Source organism: Crassostrea angulata, chromosome 6 (genome assembly GCF_025612915.1).
Source record: "Crassostrea angulata isolate pt1a10 chromosome 6, ASM2561291v2, whole genome shotgun sequence".
Taxonomy (NCBI): Eukaryota; Metazoa; Mollusca; class Bivalvia; order Ostreida; family Ostreidae; genus Magallana; species Magallana angulata.
The window spans coordinates 34,392,728-34,409,287 of record NC_069116.1 but is presented as its reverse complement, the minus strand read 5'-3'; the positions used below and the strand labels follow the sequence as shown (position 1 = coordinate 34,409,287).

General features: G+C 33.8%; 2 protein-coding genes across 3 annotated transcripts; one reads left to right on the top strand and one right to left on the bottom strand.

The window, feature by feature from the left end:
* Positions 1 to 470: 470 nt before the first annotated feature.
* Positions 471 to 3,212, bottom strand: LOC128188232 (uncharacterized). The gene is made up of 3 exons (XM_052859159.1): positions 3,103 to 3,212; positions 1,643 to 2,017; positions 471 to 896 (listed from the first exon to the last, which is right to left on the bottom strand). Exons 1-3 carry the CDS (start codon positions 3,119 to 3,121, stop codon positions 748 to 750), a joined length of 543 nt encoding a protein of 180 aa, XP_052715119.1. The 5' UTR covers positions 3,122 to 3,212; the 3' UTR covers positions 471 to 747.
* Positions 3,213 to 3,281: 69 nt separating this feature from the next.
* LOC128188229 (RCC1 and BTB domain-containing protein 1-like) lies at positions 3,282 to 16,388 on the top strand. 2 transcript variants are annotated; one of them, XM_052859156.1, is made up of 15 exons: positions 3,282 to 3,377; positions 7,626 to 7,829; positions 7,976 to 8,083; positions 8,329 to 8,495; positions 8,772 to 8,862; positions 9,010 to 9,077; positions 9,499 to 9,606; positions 9,962 to 10,104; positions 10,213 to 10,403; positions 10,830 to 10,885; positions 12,344 to 12,414; positions 12,637 to 12,690; positions 13,114 to 13,211; positions 13,967 to 14,097; positions 15,359 to 16,388. In XM_052859156.1, the coding sequence occupies exons 2-15, from the start codon at positions 7,661 to 7,663 to the stop codon at positions 15,497 to 15,499; spliced, it is 1,596 nt and encodes a 531-aa protein (XP_052715116.1). In that variant the 5' UTR covers positions 3,282 to 3,377; positions 7,626 to 7,660; the 3' UTR covers positions 15,500 to 16,388. The 2 variants fall into 2 exon arrangements, with proteins under 2 accessions (XP_052715116.1, XP_052715115.1); XM_052859155.1 differs by lacking the exon at positions 3,282 to 3,377 and adding an exon at positions 3,401 to 3,540.
* Positions 16,389 to 16,560: the final 172 nt, after the last annotated feature.

The following is a 16,560-nucleotide window of genomic DNA, read 5'->3' as shown; positions in this document are numbered from 1 at the left end:
TCTGATATGACCTTGACCCATAGCCTATAAACGTCATTAAGGTTACTACACACTATTTAATCAGACACTTCATAGGTGGAGTATGAACAAAAGGAAAAGAGTACACGATCCGGACATGGATTTTTCCTATAATTCTGTTATGACCTTAACATTAAATCAAAATACTTGATTCAAGGTCACGGCATGCACATCCTTTACTCAAAATGCAAGTCTGTGGGTGGTGTATGAGCCAGATTGGGTCAAAGGGAGAGAAAATATGCTCCAGACAAGTGATCTTTGACAGACAGACATATGGACAGACTGATCACTATAGAGCGCCCTCAGAGTGGGGATCTTATAACCTATTACAGATGGCCCTGTGTATGAAATTATGATATGATTTAAGTTTAAGTTAAATTCTAAAAGGTTTGCTACTTAAATGTGCCAAACCTTATCAACCAATAAATGCTCAATTAGCTATTACATATACCTGGTAATCTAAGGAGTTTATTCTTTTATTACAATATTAAATTAAACATGTCAGTTAAATGCCTGTGAAAAACATACATGTATTGAATGTTAACTTCAGTGAAATTGTATGGATCTTTTAATACATGTACCGGTATATTAAAATTTTGATTACTGAAGTTCATAAATAAAACTTTAGTGTTATTATATACATGCATGATTACTGATAATCATACTACTCAAATTTTATTTAAATTCATCAAAATTTATTAACGTATTCAATTCCCACGTTTCCCTTCATCAAGATGGATTTCCTTTAGATGCAGCTTCCATGAATTCTTTGGCCAAGTCAGGATTATCTGACGTCCATTTTTCTGCAGTATTCTCCTTTAACCAATCGCTGTGTTTTATTCCCCTGTGTAAGTTTCTCATCATATCTTGTAGCAATTCTACAACAATTACGCAAAAATAAATTTACACAAATAATACCCTCTACTTTGAATCATTCACTACATTAATTTATGGCAAGTTTAAGTTGATGCTACGTGCCTGTACAGGGTTTTCTAGCCTTGCAAAGTGAATTTGTATGAGTTATAAGATAAAATATACACTTAGTTCACTGTCCTGTCGATAAAACAACATATGGTACAGGAGATAAAACTCGAGCATGTTTATATTAGATTCATGTTTATATCGGATTCAGATCAACTGACCATAAAATCATAATTCAAATGAAATTCCTTGATCCTACATAACAATCTTGCAACATCATCAATGAATATTGAAATCAATAATCTCTATTGCATAGAAAAGATATTGATTTAACACTTCTCAAGCTACTGATCATACAATCATACACTACTCTAAATGCTCGAACCAAAAAAAAAACCCCATGATACATCTATGTCTGATGCAGTTACAGGTAATGAAAGCAATATTAAATGAATACTGAATACAGGGTTATTTTCACCCCATGTTTTTTCTTTCACAGTTCAACACTTGCAAATGGTTTCACCCCATTTTGAATTCACCCAAACATATGAATATGTCAAGTGTTTGAATTAGCTTAGTCCTAAATTTGCCCATTGACAATGGGGGTGAACGGGGCAAAAATACAATGGGAATCTATATTTCCCTGTATACAGTAAATGAGATATGAGATCCACAAAATTAATTTATGCAAACTCTAAATAACCTTGAGATTCATGATCTTTGGAAAATGCTGGGTCTTCCGACTGACCATCCCTGTCCATCTTGTCAGCCACTTTACTAAGGAAAGAGGCAAGTGAAGAGTTTGTTTCAATTGCTGCACTTTGTTGGTCTGTATGATTGGAGAGTTTCACAGAGTCTTTATCTAGTTGTTCAGCAAATTCAGTCATTACAGACAAGAGAGAATTATCGGTGTCATTTTCTGTGATCACATTCCCAGACGCTGTATGTGTTTCCATGGAACCAGGATGGTTGTTGCTCTGGTCACTGGACTGACAAGCTGAATCTTGATCTATTTTCTCCAAGTCCTGGTCCAGTCGATTTGCAAATTTTCTCATTAGATCCTCTAAACTCTCATCTTCTGCAAAATTCAGGATCAAAAACTTTTAATACAAGTTGAAATCTAAAACACAGGGGGCTCATTTGGCAGATAATGTAGTCTTTATAATCAATTGTTCCCAAAAGCAAAATTGATATCTAAAATTGATATTCATTTATGTAGGTGAAATAACTGCTACGAAAAGGTGTTTACCACAATAGTAGCCAAATCATTATAAGGACTATGATGGGCAAGCTGCTTGTCATTAATTACAGGGCACTTGCACTCAAAACAATTACAGCGAACCAACTATCGGTTATCTATTGATTGTTTATGCTTAATAATTTGATTCCAACATTAATTTTACTTCAATCAAGAGTTTTTTAAAATATGATAAAAATCATTACAAACTTCTTTAGCATTGTTACTTCATCCGCCAGCCCCAGCTAGTACTAGCTGATGTTTGCTTCAGAAGAAGTTCTTCCATATATAATCCTACACAACCCCCTCCCCCCAAACAATCTCATTCTGACCCACTGGGGTGAAAGTAATACTCATAAACTTGGAATTTGGTATTAAACACTGTAGTTTCATTTTAATCTATTTTCCCCAAACAATTGCCTTTGATTCTTCAGAAAAATTACAGTTGAACCTTGATATCTCCAACACTGATATCTTGAATACAATGGATATGTCGAAGTGATTTACATGCAATTCCCAACCACTTATTTTTTTAAGTATTTTACCCTTGATATCTTGAATACTCGGATACCTTGAGGTTTTTAAATAGTCCCATTTAGTTTGAGATAACAAAGTCTCCCAAGGATGCTATGCGCCAAGTTTTGTAAAAAAAAAAAAAAAAATGATGCTGTCGGCACAATTGACAACGACGACAACAACAACGACAACAGACAACATACAAATTTTGATCAGAAAATCTAACGTTTAGCTTAGGTGAGTGAGCGATGGCTCAGGTGATCTAAAAAATGAATATTGACATTATAGTATGCAGATTTGTCAATTAAAAAACCCCCATAAACTTCAAAAAACCAGTTAAATTAGATAAAAGTAAGGAGACAAATTTGTGCAAAACTTAGGTCTTCAGGGTATCATCATAATTATCATACGTTCTTTTGAATTGTCCATCGATCACAATTTGGTGCCAACATGAAGCATTTGCATATTTGTTTACAATACGGGCACTTACAATCAACCGAATCTTGTTTGCATAGGACTCTGTAATTGGTCATTTTTTATGTTACAGTTATTTCGATTGGTTAAAAATTTGGAAATATTTCGGATATAAAAATGCTTCAGTAGGATTTTGTATATTACAATGCAATTGATATATCCTACACGAATTTCTCTATTATCAAAAAACAGCTTTTTCTAAAGTGAGACTGTGAGTATAGTTTATAGATACCACATATCAAATTGTATCAGAATGCCCGTATAGGATGTATCCATTTTTTTCATTGTCATTTCTCTGAGGACATATGGACGGTTTTTGTGCTGCGTAGTTTGTGTAATTTATTTCCGTCATAATCATTTGCCATCGCCTTCAGGTAACGGGATGGGAGTTCATAATGCCTACAATACTTATTACTTAAGTTTAGAATAATAAAATCAGGCTATATACTGTTATCTGCAACGCGTTGCGAATAAGTTTTGGGTTCGAAAATATTTGGAATAACGAACCCGAATTTTTTTTATATGAAAAGGACATGATTATTTTATTGTCCTTGAGGTAGACATGATGAACCCCAAAAAAAAATTGTTCATCAAATACCGGCATGGTTAAAAAATTCTAATTTGTTTGTTTTGTCCGAATCATAAAGAAAATATTTAAAATCACATATCTTACATTAATTTTCATTTACTTCTATATTCATATCATTCATTGACTTTCATATCCATCAAACCGTTGCATGCATCGCTCCATTATAAAATTACCGATTTTTCCATAGAACGTTGCAAATAACAGGAGTATATATAGAGCGACGAATCTTATTTTGTGATAGTTCAACAAGATAAAATCTCCACATAAGGGGAAGTTTCCCCTGGAAGAGGGTTTTCTTGGGGGGTACTATATCAGAGAAAACGGGGCTTGGTTTCTTTTGGGGGAAACAAGCTAAAATATGGTATTTTGACGGAATAAAGCACTTTTAGATATTGGAAGCGTTGCACGCATCGCTCCATTATAAACTTACCGAATTTTCCATAGAGCGTTGCAAATAACAGGAGTATATATAGAGCGACGAATTTTATTTTGAAAGAGTTCAACAAGATAAAATATCCACATAAGGGGAAGTTTCCCCGGGAAGAGGGTTTTCTTGGGGGGTACCATATCAGAGAAAACGGGCTTGGTTTCTTTTGGGGGATACAAGCTAAAATATGGTATTTTGACGGAATAAGCACTTTTAGATATTGGAAGCGTTGCACGCATCGCTCCATTATAAACTTACCGAATTTTCCATAGAGCGTTGCAAATAACAGGAGTATATATAGAGCGACGAATCTTATTTTGTGATAGTTCAACAAGATAAAATCTCCACATAAGGGGAAGTTTCCCTGGGAAGAGGGTTTTCTTGGGGAGTACCATATCAGAGAAAACGGGGCTTGGTTTCTTTTGGGGGAAACAAGCTAAACTATGGTATTTTGACGGAATAAAGCACATTTAGATATCGGAAGCGTTGCACGCATCGCTCCATTATAAACTTACCAATTTTTCCATAGAGCGTTGCAAATAACAGGAGTATATATAGAGCGACGAATCTTATTTTGTGATAGTTCAACAAGATAAAATCTCCACATAAGGGGAAGTTTCCTTGGGAAGAGGGTTTTCTTGGGGGGTACCATATCAGAGAAAACGGGGCTTGGTTTCTTTTGGGGGAAACAAGCTAAAATATGGTATTTTGACGGAATAAAGCACATTTAAATATTGGAAGCGTTGCATGCATCGCTCCATTATAAACTTACCGATTTTTCCATAGAGCGTTGCAAATAACAGGAGTATATATAGAGAGACGAATTTTATTTTGAAAGAGTTCAACAAGATAAAATCTCCACATAAGGAAAGTTTCCCCGGGAAGAGGGTTTTCTTGGGGGGTACTATATCAGAGAAAACGGGGCTTGGTTTCTTTTGGGAGAAACAAGCTAAAATATGGTATTTTGACGGAATAAAGCACTTTTAGATATTGGAAGCGTTGCACGCATCGCTCCATTATAAAATTACCGATTTTTCCATAGAGCGTTGCAAATAACAGGAGTATACTGCAACGCGACAAATTAAGACGTAATAAAGATCATAGGCGTTGCACGCAACGGGTCTCAGAAAATTATGCTTTTAAATGATATATGATGTAGTAATAAAAATCATAAATGAATAAAAATAATATATATATATATATATATATATATATATATATATATATATATATATATATATATATATATATATATATATATATATATAAAAACACACACACACATGCACACGTTTTTTGTGTATGTACATGTATATGTATGATTTGTTTACTATATATTCACATTACAAATGTACAATAATTTGTAAATTTTATGAAGATTGTTGTTCGATCAATTTAAATAAATGAGTGACTGCTAAAATGTTTTCACTTTCGTCGTAAAAACAAATTTGCCGACAGCACATACATTCCTTTCTCAAATTTCACGAGATTTTCGTTTTTCATTTCGCAACGTCAGCAAAATACACGTAGCTCAGTCAGCAAAACAACATCGTGGGAATTTTTAAATATTTGTAAGGCGTGGTCATTCCTTATAAGGAATGTTTTTACTTCGTCATGCAAGATTAAGCCTATTTAAGGGAATGTTTCCACCCGGATGAGGGTTTTCTTGAGAGGTAACATGTAAGCAAAATCCGGGTTTCAGTTCCTTGGGGATAAATCAATATATAACAGGAATTTTTAACGGAATAAAGCTCTTCTCCCTTTGTTGATTGTATCTTGTTAATAAGAGTTTCGCTCTATATATACTCCTGTTATTTGCAACACTCTACGGGAAACTTGCTGATTTTACTACGGAGCGTGCAGTACATGCACTTTAAAGAAGCGCTTTAATCCGTCAAAAGGCCTTATTTTAGGTTGATTTCTCCAAAAGAAGCCAAGCCCTATTTCTCTGATATGGAACTCCCTCAAGAAAACCCTCCTCTCAGGGGAACTTCCCCTTACGTACATATTTTATCTTGTTAAATCACTTTATAATATGATTCGTCGCTCTATATATACTGTTATTTGCACTGCTCTACGGAAAAATCGCTGATTTTACAATGGAGCGATGCGTGCAACACATTCACTTGACTGAAGCTCTTTATTCCGTAAATTCCTGTTTTATTTAAGGAATGAATTCAATATTTATTAGTTTTATACGATATAAAATGGTTTGAGGCAGTTTACGCTTTATAAACTGCGAATCGGTTTATAAAAAAGCGTCAACTGTTTCAAACCATTTTATATCGTATAAAACTAATAAATATTTAATTCATTGCTTATAATTTAATTTTTTTCTCTTCGTTGTAGATAAAAACGGTCATTTGACCTTTAAAATGACGTAAAATTATACAAAATTCAAACGTAACGTCAGGCTTATTGATACGTTTTTGACGTAAGTCTTACTATGACGTAGGCAACATTCTTTATACGATATAAAATAATTTTTTAGCCAATCAGAAAGCGCGTTACAACCAGAATTAAATTATATATGTACAGTGTATATTTATATACGGAGGTAAGCGCTTCTCTAAAGTGCATGCAATTCTTCTTAGTTAATTTGTCATTTAGCATACAATTCATAGAAGAAACTGTATGTTTTTTTTAATAACTTGTGCTAAATATGGCTTATTCCGTAGGCGTAAATCACATAAGTTAAAAAGTAAGTTAAATTTATAATTGATCTGCTATTTAAAAATACTACTAGTATACCTGTTTTATTGTAGATCAAAAATAGAAGCGCCATATTCAGTAAAAGTTTTCGTTTAAACAGCTCATTTTCAAAGGTTGAAAATTGTCATTATACATGACTGTGTCATTCCATGGAAATGATCTATCTATAAATATTCGGGTAGAATCTGCATACATAGAGATGATACCGGTAAATTAACTTACCATATAAAGCTCTTTTGCGACTTATTCCGTAAATGCCTAACATTCACCGGCTTTCTTCGTGACTTTATTGGTTATTTTTTAAAAATATTCCTCGATGATGAAGACTTATAAAATCTTAAATAATACGTACAATATTTATGCTTGGCTAACCCAATGATTTATTACCCCGTGATCCATATCATTAATTTCAAGTTTTCAAGAAGGATTAGCACCCCAAAACTTATTTGCAACGCGTTGCAGATAACAGTATATAGCCTAAAATCATTGATATTTACTTTATTACTGATAGTAGTCTCTGAGCAACCCCAGTCTTTTATCCTTGGTGTAGCCATTACTACACTATGCAGTATATGCATTCCTGAACAATCAGAATTTTAGAAAATATGATTGAATCTATTTTTTTTTTTAATTTCAAGCTTATTAACAACCCCTTATCCAGGATATATGTTACCCACTTTTGGTCTGCTTCTTACACTAGAAGTACAAATGATATTTTTTGTTGTTTGAAGGTTAATACAATGTGGAAGTAGTCTTTTCTGCAAAGATGCTTGATGCCAGCAAGTGGCCAATCTTTAGTATACTTGAGCAAGGGGATTTGGAGAAAATAAAGAAGATATGTGTGTTTGGAAGTTCTGGAAATGAAGCAATATACATAACAAATGATGATGAAGTGTATGCCATCGGATCGAACTGCAGCAGCTGCTTAGGGTTGGGTAAGCTACCAAATATTTATTAATGAACCATGCATGTATCTGGTAAATTAAAAAAAGGAAGTGAAAGTTATTTATATGCAATTTTGATATTTTGATTACTAGAATAAACTTTGCATAATTTTCTTTTTATTCTATTCTTAATTAAGGTGATGCTCACAGCAGCTTTGAACCAAGAAAAGTGGATGTATTGTGCAAGAAAAATATTGTTGATATAGCTTTCGGAAGTGGGCCTCATGTTCTTGCAGTGTCCAAAAGTAATTACTGTTATTTTTAATCATAATTAAATATGCCTGCAGAGTAGAGCAGAGGCCCTCAAATTCAAGTTTTTTCTCCTTCTATCACATTTTAAAATATACCTATCAGATATATTTTGATATCGCTACTATTGAGACTTTTATAGGATACACTGCTTAAAAGAGTACATGTAAGGAGGGTCAGAATCATGATTGTGTCAAGCATTATGTCAATGTATGTAGATTAAAATAAATTTTTTCTTCAGATGGAGAAATGTACAGTTGGGGTCACAATGGATACTGTCAGCTTGGTAATGGGGGTTCAGGACAGGGGCTAACTCCCACTCTAATCAATACAAACCTACAGGGTAAAAAGATTTTAAGAGTGGCCTGTGGCAGCCATCACTCTATGGCTCTTTCACAAGAAGGAGAGGTAATGCTGTCTTTGATGATAAGAGACTTTGTTAAGTGGCTCTATAAAAGATGGATTCTGTATGCTCAGTATTCTTATTTACGTGGCCAATCCAACAAAAGGTTCAATTTTAAGATTTTAACTAAATTATCATTGTCCCATGTCTCTACCAATTTGAAAGGACACATGCATGGTATTTTTGTATAACAAAGATTACTCAAGGAAAGAATAGGGAGTGAAAAATAGATCCATAGAGATAAGTTACCTTCATTTATGTAAGCGAATATTGTGCTTTAGATATTTGCTTGGGGACAAAACAACTGTGGACAAGTTGGCTCTGGTTCTACAACAAACCAGCCAACTCCGAGAAAAGTTGTGGCAGTTATAGGTTTGTTGCATATACATGTATATTCATTGAAAATCTATCATTTGAAACATATTTCTCAACCTCTTAGTTAAACCATTAATAGTCTATCTTGGCAGAATTTTTATTCAAATGGATATTCATTGTAACAGATTTTTTGTTGTCTTGTAGGAAACAAAATGGCACTGTCCATTGCTTGTGGCCAGACTTCATCAATGGCATTGTTAGAGAATGGAGAAGTAATTCATTTAATGATGATATTTTTTTAATGCCAAGTATATGAACAAGTTGGAGCACATGGCTCAGTGGTTATATGCATTAGGCCAGTAACCAAACGGTCAATGGTTCAAACCCCACTGTGGTCATTTCTTGTTATGTGTTGTGCACGTAGACAAGGCACTGTATCTACATTGTCTCAGTCAACCCAGTTAACCTGCAATGGACTGGTGTCCCATCCAGGGGAAGTCAATCACTCTCATCGGCTTAGCACAATGGAAACTAAAGGGATAAGCACTGGCCTTTTGCGCCTTCATGGCACACAGAAAGATCGATTTTACTTAATTTAAGAAGTTTCCCATTTTTTACATTTGTTATGATAAATATTCGCAAATATTTTGCAAATTTGTTTTAATGATTGGCATATTGAATTTAATTTTGTAGGTGTATGGATGGGGTTACAATGGTAACGGACAACTTGGTCTTGGGAACAATGTCAATCAACCAAATCCTTGTCGTGTTCAGCAACTCCAGGGGGTCATTATCTCTCAGGTACTGAAATACTGCTACTGTTTTAGGAGTTTTATAACATGTAAAGGACCCTCTTCTTATATGCAAAAAAAGAAGAAAGATCATAAAATTAGTTTTAAAAAAATCTGCTGAATCGGGTACAAGTTATCTCATTTACATGTGAATATTAATCACATTTGAGTTAAAATATTTTGTACCTTAGGATACACGTGTACCAGTACAACCTCCTTTAGTTTATTAAATTATATTAATTAATTATTATTATCAATTGATAAAATATTAATAACTAATAATATTATTAATTAAATAATAATAATTAAATTATTATTAAATAATATATTATTTAATTATATAATGAATTATTTACTTATTTCAGTTGGTGTGTGGCTATGCCCACACTTTGGCACTCTCAGATGAAGGTTCTCTCTTTTCCTGGGGGGCAAACTCTTACGGTCAGCTGGGCACCGGGAACAAGGCCAATCAGGTGTCACCTTCCAAGGTCCCGATGAATGGTGAAAGGTCAGCGACGAGGAGGATGTTTATGTATTGCTATTCTTGTACTTGAAATCACAAACAAAATCATTTACCAATATGATTTGATTGTTTGTAATATTTTTCTTACTTTAGAATGGTAGAGATAGCAGCCAGTCATTATGCTCACATCTCTGCAGCCATGTCGGAAACAGGGAAAGTTTTTATGTGGGGTCAATGTCGGGGTCAGTCGTTGACCTCTCCAATGCTCACCAAGTTCACTTGCACTGATGATGTGTTCTCTGCATTCTCATCCCCTTTAGTCACCTGGAGAACATATACTATTGGTGAGTGCATTTCCAGGCGTATTACATGTTCAAGTATGTGACTGTACACCTGTAGCTACAAATATTTAGCTCTTACAGGTATACATTTACATGGATTTACGATAAATATGTGTCCATACCTGTAGATTTGCACTATCATGGGAAGCTCGATCTGAAAAATTCATAAAGCTTAAATGCATAATCAGTTGGAACATACGTATAGTATGTAGCCAGGCCATTTATGATATAATAATATCTTAGCAGCCCTTTTTGCTGCTTCTTGTTTGTTAAATCAATTGTTAAAGTTTATGATTAGAACACACATATTATAGAAGGGTAGCTCTAAATACACCAATTTGCAATTATGTTAAATCAGTTGAAGATTATGCAAAATTTTGAATGTGTTAAAGTATACATTTTAATAATGTTCACTGTTTTTTCTAATAGATCATGTAAAAGGATTCAGCATTATTGAGAGTCTATCCAAGGCCTTTGATGACCCAGTAAGTTATGTTTATACCCATAATATTGGTCAAAGTGAATTTATACCCATGGTCAGTTATTCTCACTTACACATTTTAAAAAACATGATTTATGATTATGTATTGGCATGCTTATTAAGAAAGTTTGAAGAAACCAATCATAACAAGGCATGAATTATTCATGAAACAGAGAAAAGTTAAATTAGTGAGCACATGCAGGATTAGAGAAATGAGTGGATATCTGGCTTAAGGTTAACAACAATAAATATAAGGGTAAAGGTACAGTACCAACCTAACAGAAAGTAAACCCCAACTAAACCCGGGGTTTATTTCCAGGGTTTATTCTGAATTTACAAGAGCAGACGCAGAGTAAACCGCAAATAAACCCAGAGTAAACACAAAGTGAACCCAGAGAGTAAACCCTGATCAGAAGTAGACCCTGAGGCAGATGCTACATGTGTACCGATAAGATTTGAAATATACAATAAATATACTGATAATAAGATAAAAGACAGGTCTGCTTCACATTTCATTGTTTAAAGAGGACCCCAAAAGCAAAGTAAACCTGGGATTTAGTTGGGGTTTACTCTGGTATTAGGTTGGATCTGATGGGTACTGTAGGGGTCGAAAAATAAGGTGGAATAACACACCTGGAAAAAGTCACTCAAATTAACAGGAAATTTTTTTATAATGAAAGATATAATGATAAACACACTGCACAAATGTCAAATGAGCGAAAAATTTGCAGTTTGGGGATAAAAAATGAATATTTAAAATAATTACAGTATTCCACTAAGTAACAACAAAAGCCCCTGGGGGATTCGAACTTGGGATATGGATCACAAGTCTGACACTTTATCCACTTGGCCATGGAGTAAGTTACATTTTTCAGTCCATAAAATCCTTTTAATAGAACAAAATGTCGTTTCGATCAGCGGTCAGCCATTTTGTGATGATGTGTCATTCCACCTTAAGCTGCTTCACACAACATCCACAAATTATTCCCTGTTAAGACCTGTATGATTCATAGCATTGTCAACTCACTAGGGAGCATACAAGCAGAACTGCCAAATTATAGCGCTTATAATGCTCTGCCATTCAGATAGCAATCTCGTATCATGTGTAGGACCCATTTATTTCCTGAGTGAAGAGAGGGTACAAGTAAAGTAACTTGCCCAAGGTTACAAGGATAACATGATAGCGTCAGACCGGGCTCAAACTCGGGGCAACTGTATTTAAATCAGTCCACTGCACCAACACCTGTACATAGCTAGAGTACAATATATGTACAATGTACATGCATGTATATGCAGTTTTTCTCTCCATATAGTTATACTGAATACATTTGTTCTGCTAGCCAGAAATGAGAGAGGCTTATCCAATTAATTGTTTGTACAAGGATTATTTGCTGTGCTTCATCACATGTACATTCTGTGTAATATCTACAATGTTTTTCTTGCATTTTCACATCTGTTTTAGATAACATCAGATATCAAGTTTATAGTGGAAGGGAGAGATATACATGTTCACAAATCTGTGCTCAAAATCAGGTAAACCATTTCAGGGAAAACCCTATTAGTCAATGATGACTAAACACTTAATGATAAATGTTAACAAACTATTATCAGTATTTAGTGTATTTATTTTCAGTGTTTTATATGTACCACTTGTTTGGGATGATAAATGATTGCTTGCATTTTTTTTTTTTTGCAGATATTAAATGAATATTTATACATGTACATTATAATAGTATACTTGGCTTTGCTTTGTAGATGTGAACATTTTTCTTCGATGTTTCAGTCTTGCTGGGATGAAGACGGAAGAAAGTAAGTACACCTATTGTTTAGACTGATCCTACCTAACATTGAGTTAGTCTGAGTGAAAGAATTCTGTATATTGTCAGTGAAACTATGCTTTAAGCTAATGATTTTATTATAAAAATCATGTGGTGATCAATAACACGAATATAATGAAACACACTAAATATATATGGCTGTAAAAAAGTACAGGTAAATTTAAGTGGAAACTGAGGAAATGTAATTCTGGTACATGTACATATTACAATGGTAATTAATCCTGAAAGAGTGCCCTCACTTTGTTTATTAATATCTATCAGGTACAAGTTTTACATTACATCTATACTGGTAATTTTTGTCTATTGTACAATTTTTTACACTGTTCCAGGATGTTCAGAGAATAATGTACTGTAATTTTACATGTAAAATGATACACTTTCAATTTTTTTACAGCTCCATAGAAGTCAGTCAGTTTTCATATGCCGTGTACAAAGCATTCCTTCAATATCTGTACACAGACCAAGTCAACTTAAAACCAGAAGAGGCCATAGGTACATGTATTAATATTACTACATGCATTAAAATTTTTCTCTTTTAAAGATCTCCAATGAATCTACTACACATTAATTTAGTGGTAAGGTGTTCAGCAACTGTCATGTTATGCCATCTTCGCTAGCCAAGGGTGACAATCCAGTGTGTTTCTCTATTCACTATTCAATACTATAAAGTAATTGTAAATAGAGAAACACCAGAGATCGTCACCCTCAGCTAGGAAAGATGTAGTATGCAACTGTCTGCATTACATGTGGAATCATTTTAATGTTTGTTGTCAGTCAAAAAACATGTTGCATAGTTGGAATGCAGTTTTATTAGTGACTATTACAAACCTCTTCATGTGTATACAAATACCAATACATGAATACTGTGGAATCATTACAGTACAATTCGTGGTGGCTCAATTTTCGTGGTATTCGTGGGTAACCCTCGCCCACAAATTTACATCCTCAACGAAAACTAATTATAAAAGGTTTAGTTTACCAACTGAAACTGAAATCCGACTCATCCACGAAATTACATCCCCATGAATAAGCAAAAAACTCACAATCCACGAAAATTGGCCCCCACGAAAATAAATGATTCTACAGTATGTAGTACATGTAACAATTTGTTAGAATGTCAGTTTACATATATATATATGAGGTATTTAGAAAATTTGCTAGCAGAGAGCTACCAAAAACTATTATGTGAACCACTGTAATAATTTTGTGTACCGATAATTTATGACTTTCAAATTGTTTTGTTACAGGTTTGTTGGACCTTGCTAATGCTTATTGTGAGGCTTCGTTGAAGCGCATGTGTGAACAAATTATCAAGAAAGGCATAACTACAGAAAATGTTGCCATGCTCTATGCTGCGGCTGTCAAATTTGAAGCCAAGGTTTGTTGCTGGAATTGTGGAATATCAAAACTTGTGATGTTTGAATAACAGAAATAATAATAGATTTTGAGAATCTACCGTATATCCAGTAATTTTTGTGATGATCTTATTTTCGCCACCTCTTTCAAATCGCAAAATATTGAATACGCAGAAATTATATCCTATATTTTCTATAAGACACTCTTAAAATCGCAAAAAATGACTGACACGTCACAAATTAAAAATTTTCCCCATTTTCGCAAATTTTGCGACATGCGAAAAATTTTAGATATACGGTAAAGACGGCTGACAAACTTGACTACTGATATTGCCATATTATTATATCTGCAAATATGTTTTCTCATAAGTACCAAAAAAATAGTGAAAATGTTCATTTCTGTGCGAGCTTTTCGATGAAACACAATGTTGCCACACAATTGATTTCACAATGGTTACTGCACGCCCTTATCGTTTGATGGTTCCACTATCGTAAATATAAAAACAATTCCGAATGATTTGCTTTCTATAAGGTAAATGCAAGTAATAAAGAGCAAAGATAAAAAGTTCACATGAACTTGGTTGCATGGTCAGGGGATCAAATCCTGTGAACGAACAAGGTCTTCTCAGAAGATTTGATCAGGTATACCGGTATTTGGGCTTTACAGGATTTGATCATGTGACCAACCAAGTTCATATCCTGGTGAACTTTTTAACATGCTGTTTACTTATTAAGTATACATGTATGTTGGTTTATTAAAGCATTGTAAACAATAGAAATGGATAAATAAAGTACCATAACTGTGACCAAGTCCCTTTCTGGTAACTGTAGATTGAATATGTAAAACTAATACCTGTCTCAAATCATAAGAAACACCTCTCGCACATTTTAAATTCTTGCTTTTAATTTTTCGAGAGAGGGGAAGGTCAGTGCTCTTGATTTTACATTCTCACAATTTGACACTAAATAGTGGAATCAATATCACTAAAATAAAATAAGGAATCTAAAGTATTCAAGGGTAAATCAGGTATTTTGGAAAATGATATCCTTTACCTGAAAATAAAAGAAACATTACACATATCTTTTCTTTTTGCATTTTCGAAGAAATGTAAGATGACACCATACATTTCAATTTTAGGTTTTAGTAAATAACATGAAATCTCTTTGCTTTCTTTTGTACTTATCAAGACTTTAATGCTCAAGTCAAATAGATATGTAAATGTTTGTATAAGTTTGATATATGACTGATATTTACATCTTCTGTAAGCTTTGAAAATGTTTCAGGAACTTGAGGACTTCTGCTTTCGCTTTGCTCTGAATCACATGACGGCAGTGGCGCAGACACAGGCTTTCTTTCAGTTGGACGATTTGGTTCTCAAGGAGTTTATCCGCAAAGCAGCCATAGCTGGGGCTTTTAAGTACTGAACAACATGAAAAGAATGACAGAAACACAAAGCTATATTCCCTTTGTTGAGATTATTTATTGATGTCAACTATTTTGATGCTAAGCATTTCTGAGGTCATTCATGTATATGTACGATATGAGTAATGCTTATCTATATTTTTGAGATATTTGCAACTTCAAATTGTCTGTAAGGTGAAGAGGATTAGGTGACATTACTAGATATAAATCAAAGCAATTCTTGATACATTGCATTACCATTTGGAAAGCACAATGTTTTTTTACAAAGTCAAGTGGGTTTTTTTTTAAGTCAACTACTGTATTTATAAGAATTCAGTTGTTAAGCATTTTAACATTTTTTGTGCAACATTTGCCAGAATGACAATTTAATGAAATATGAAATAAATGTAATTGAAAAAAAAAATGTGTGTATGACTGGTATGTTTTTTTCAAGGTTATGGCAATATTAAAATGTATGTGTACAATTTTTTTTCTGCTTTTCTAGATAGTAATTAGCTTTTCTTTTCTGCTTATCAGTACATCACATATACAGGTTGGCAATGATAAGTAAATGATGTTTATTTAAAGGTCAAAGGTCACTGGAGTTTCCGGTACATTGCCCAATCAGTATTTTGAAGAAGCATTTATGGACACATATAATGTCATACATTGGAATGCATTTCTCATTTTCCAATAATGTCTACATGTACATACATATGTATTTGTTGTGAATATTTAGTTTAAGGAAACATTGTTCATACAAAGGATTATGGATTATCTAAATGTAATTGTTGGATGTACAGAGCTCTCCAAGAGTGTAAAGATTTAGTACATGTATAAAAGCTGTACCTGTATTTGCATTTTGTTGATTTTGTTATTGTTTATTGAAATAAAAATTGCATAGCTACTGATTTGACTTTTAAAATCTTTTTTATATCACAGTTGTCTACTTAATTAGGGCCCCGCAAGGATTAGGGCCCCGCAAGGATTTGCGGGTGCCCTATAATAATCACTCTGTCCGTCCGTCCTTCTGTCCGTCCGTCCGTCTGTCACTCTTCCGTCCACAAATTTCCTGTTTTTTTTC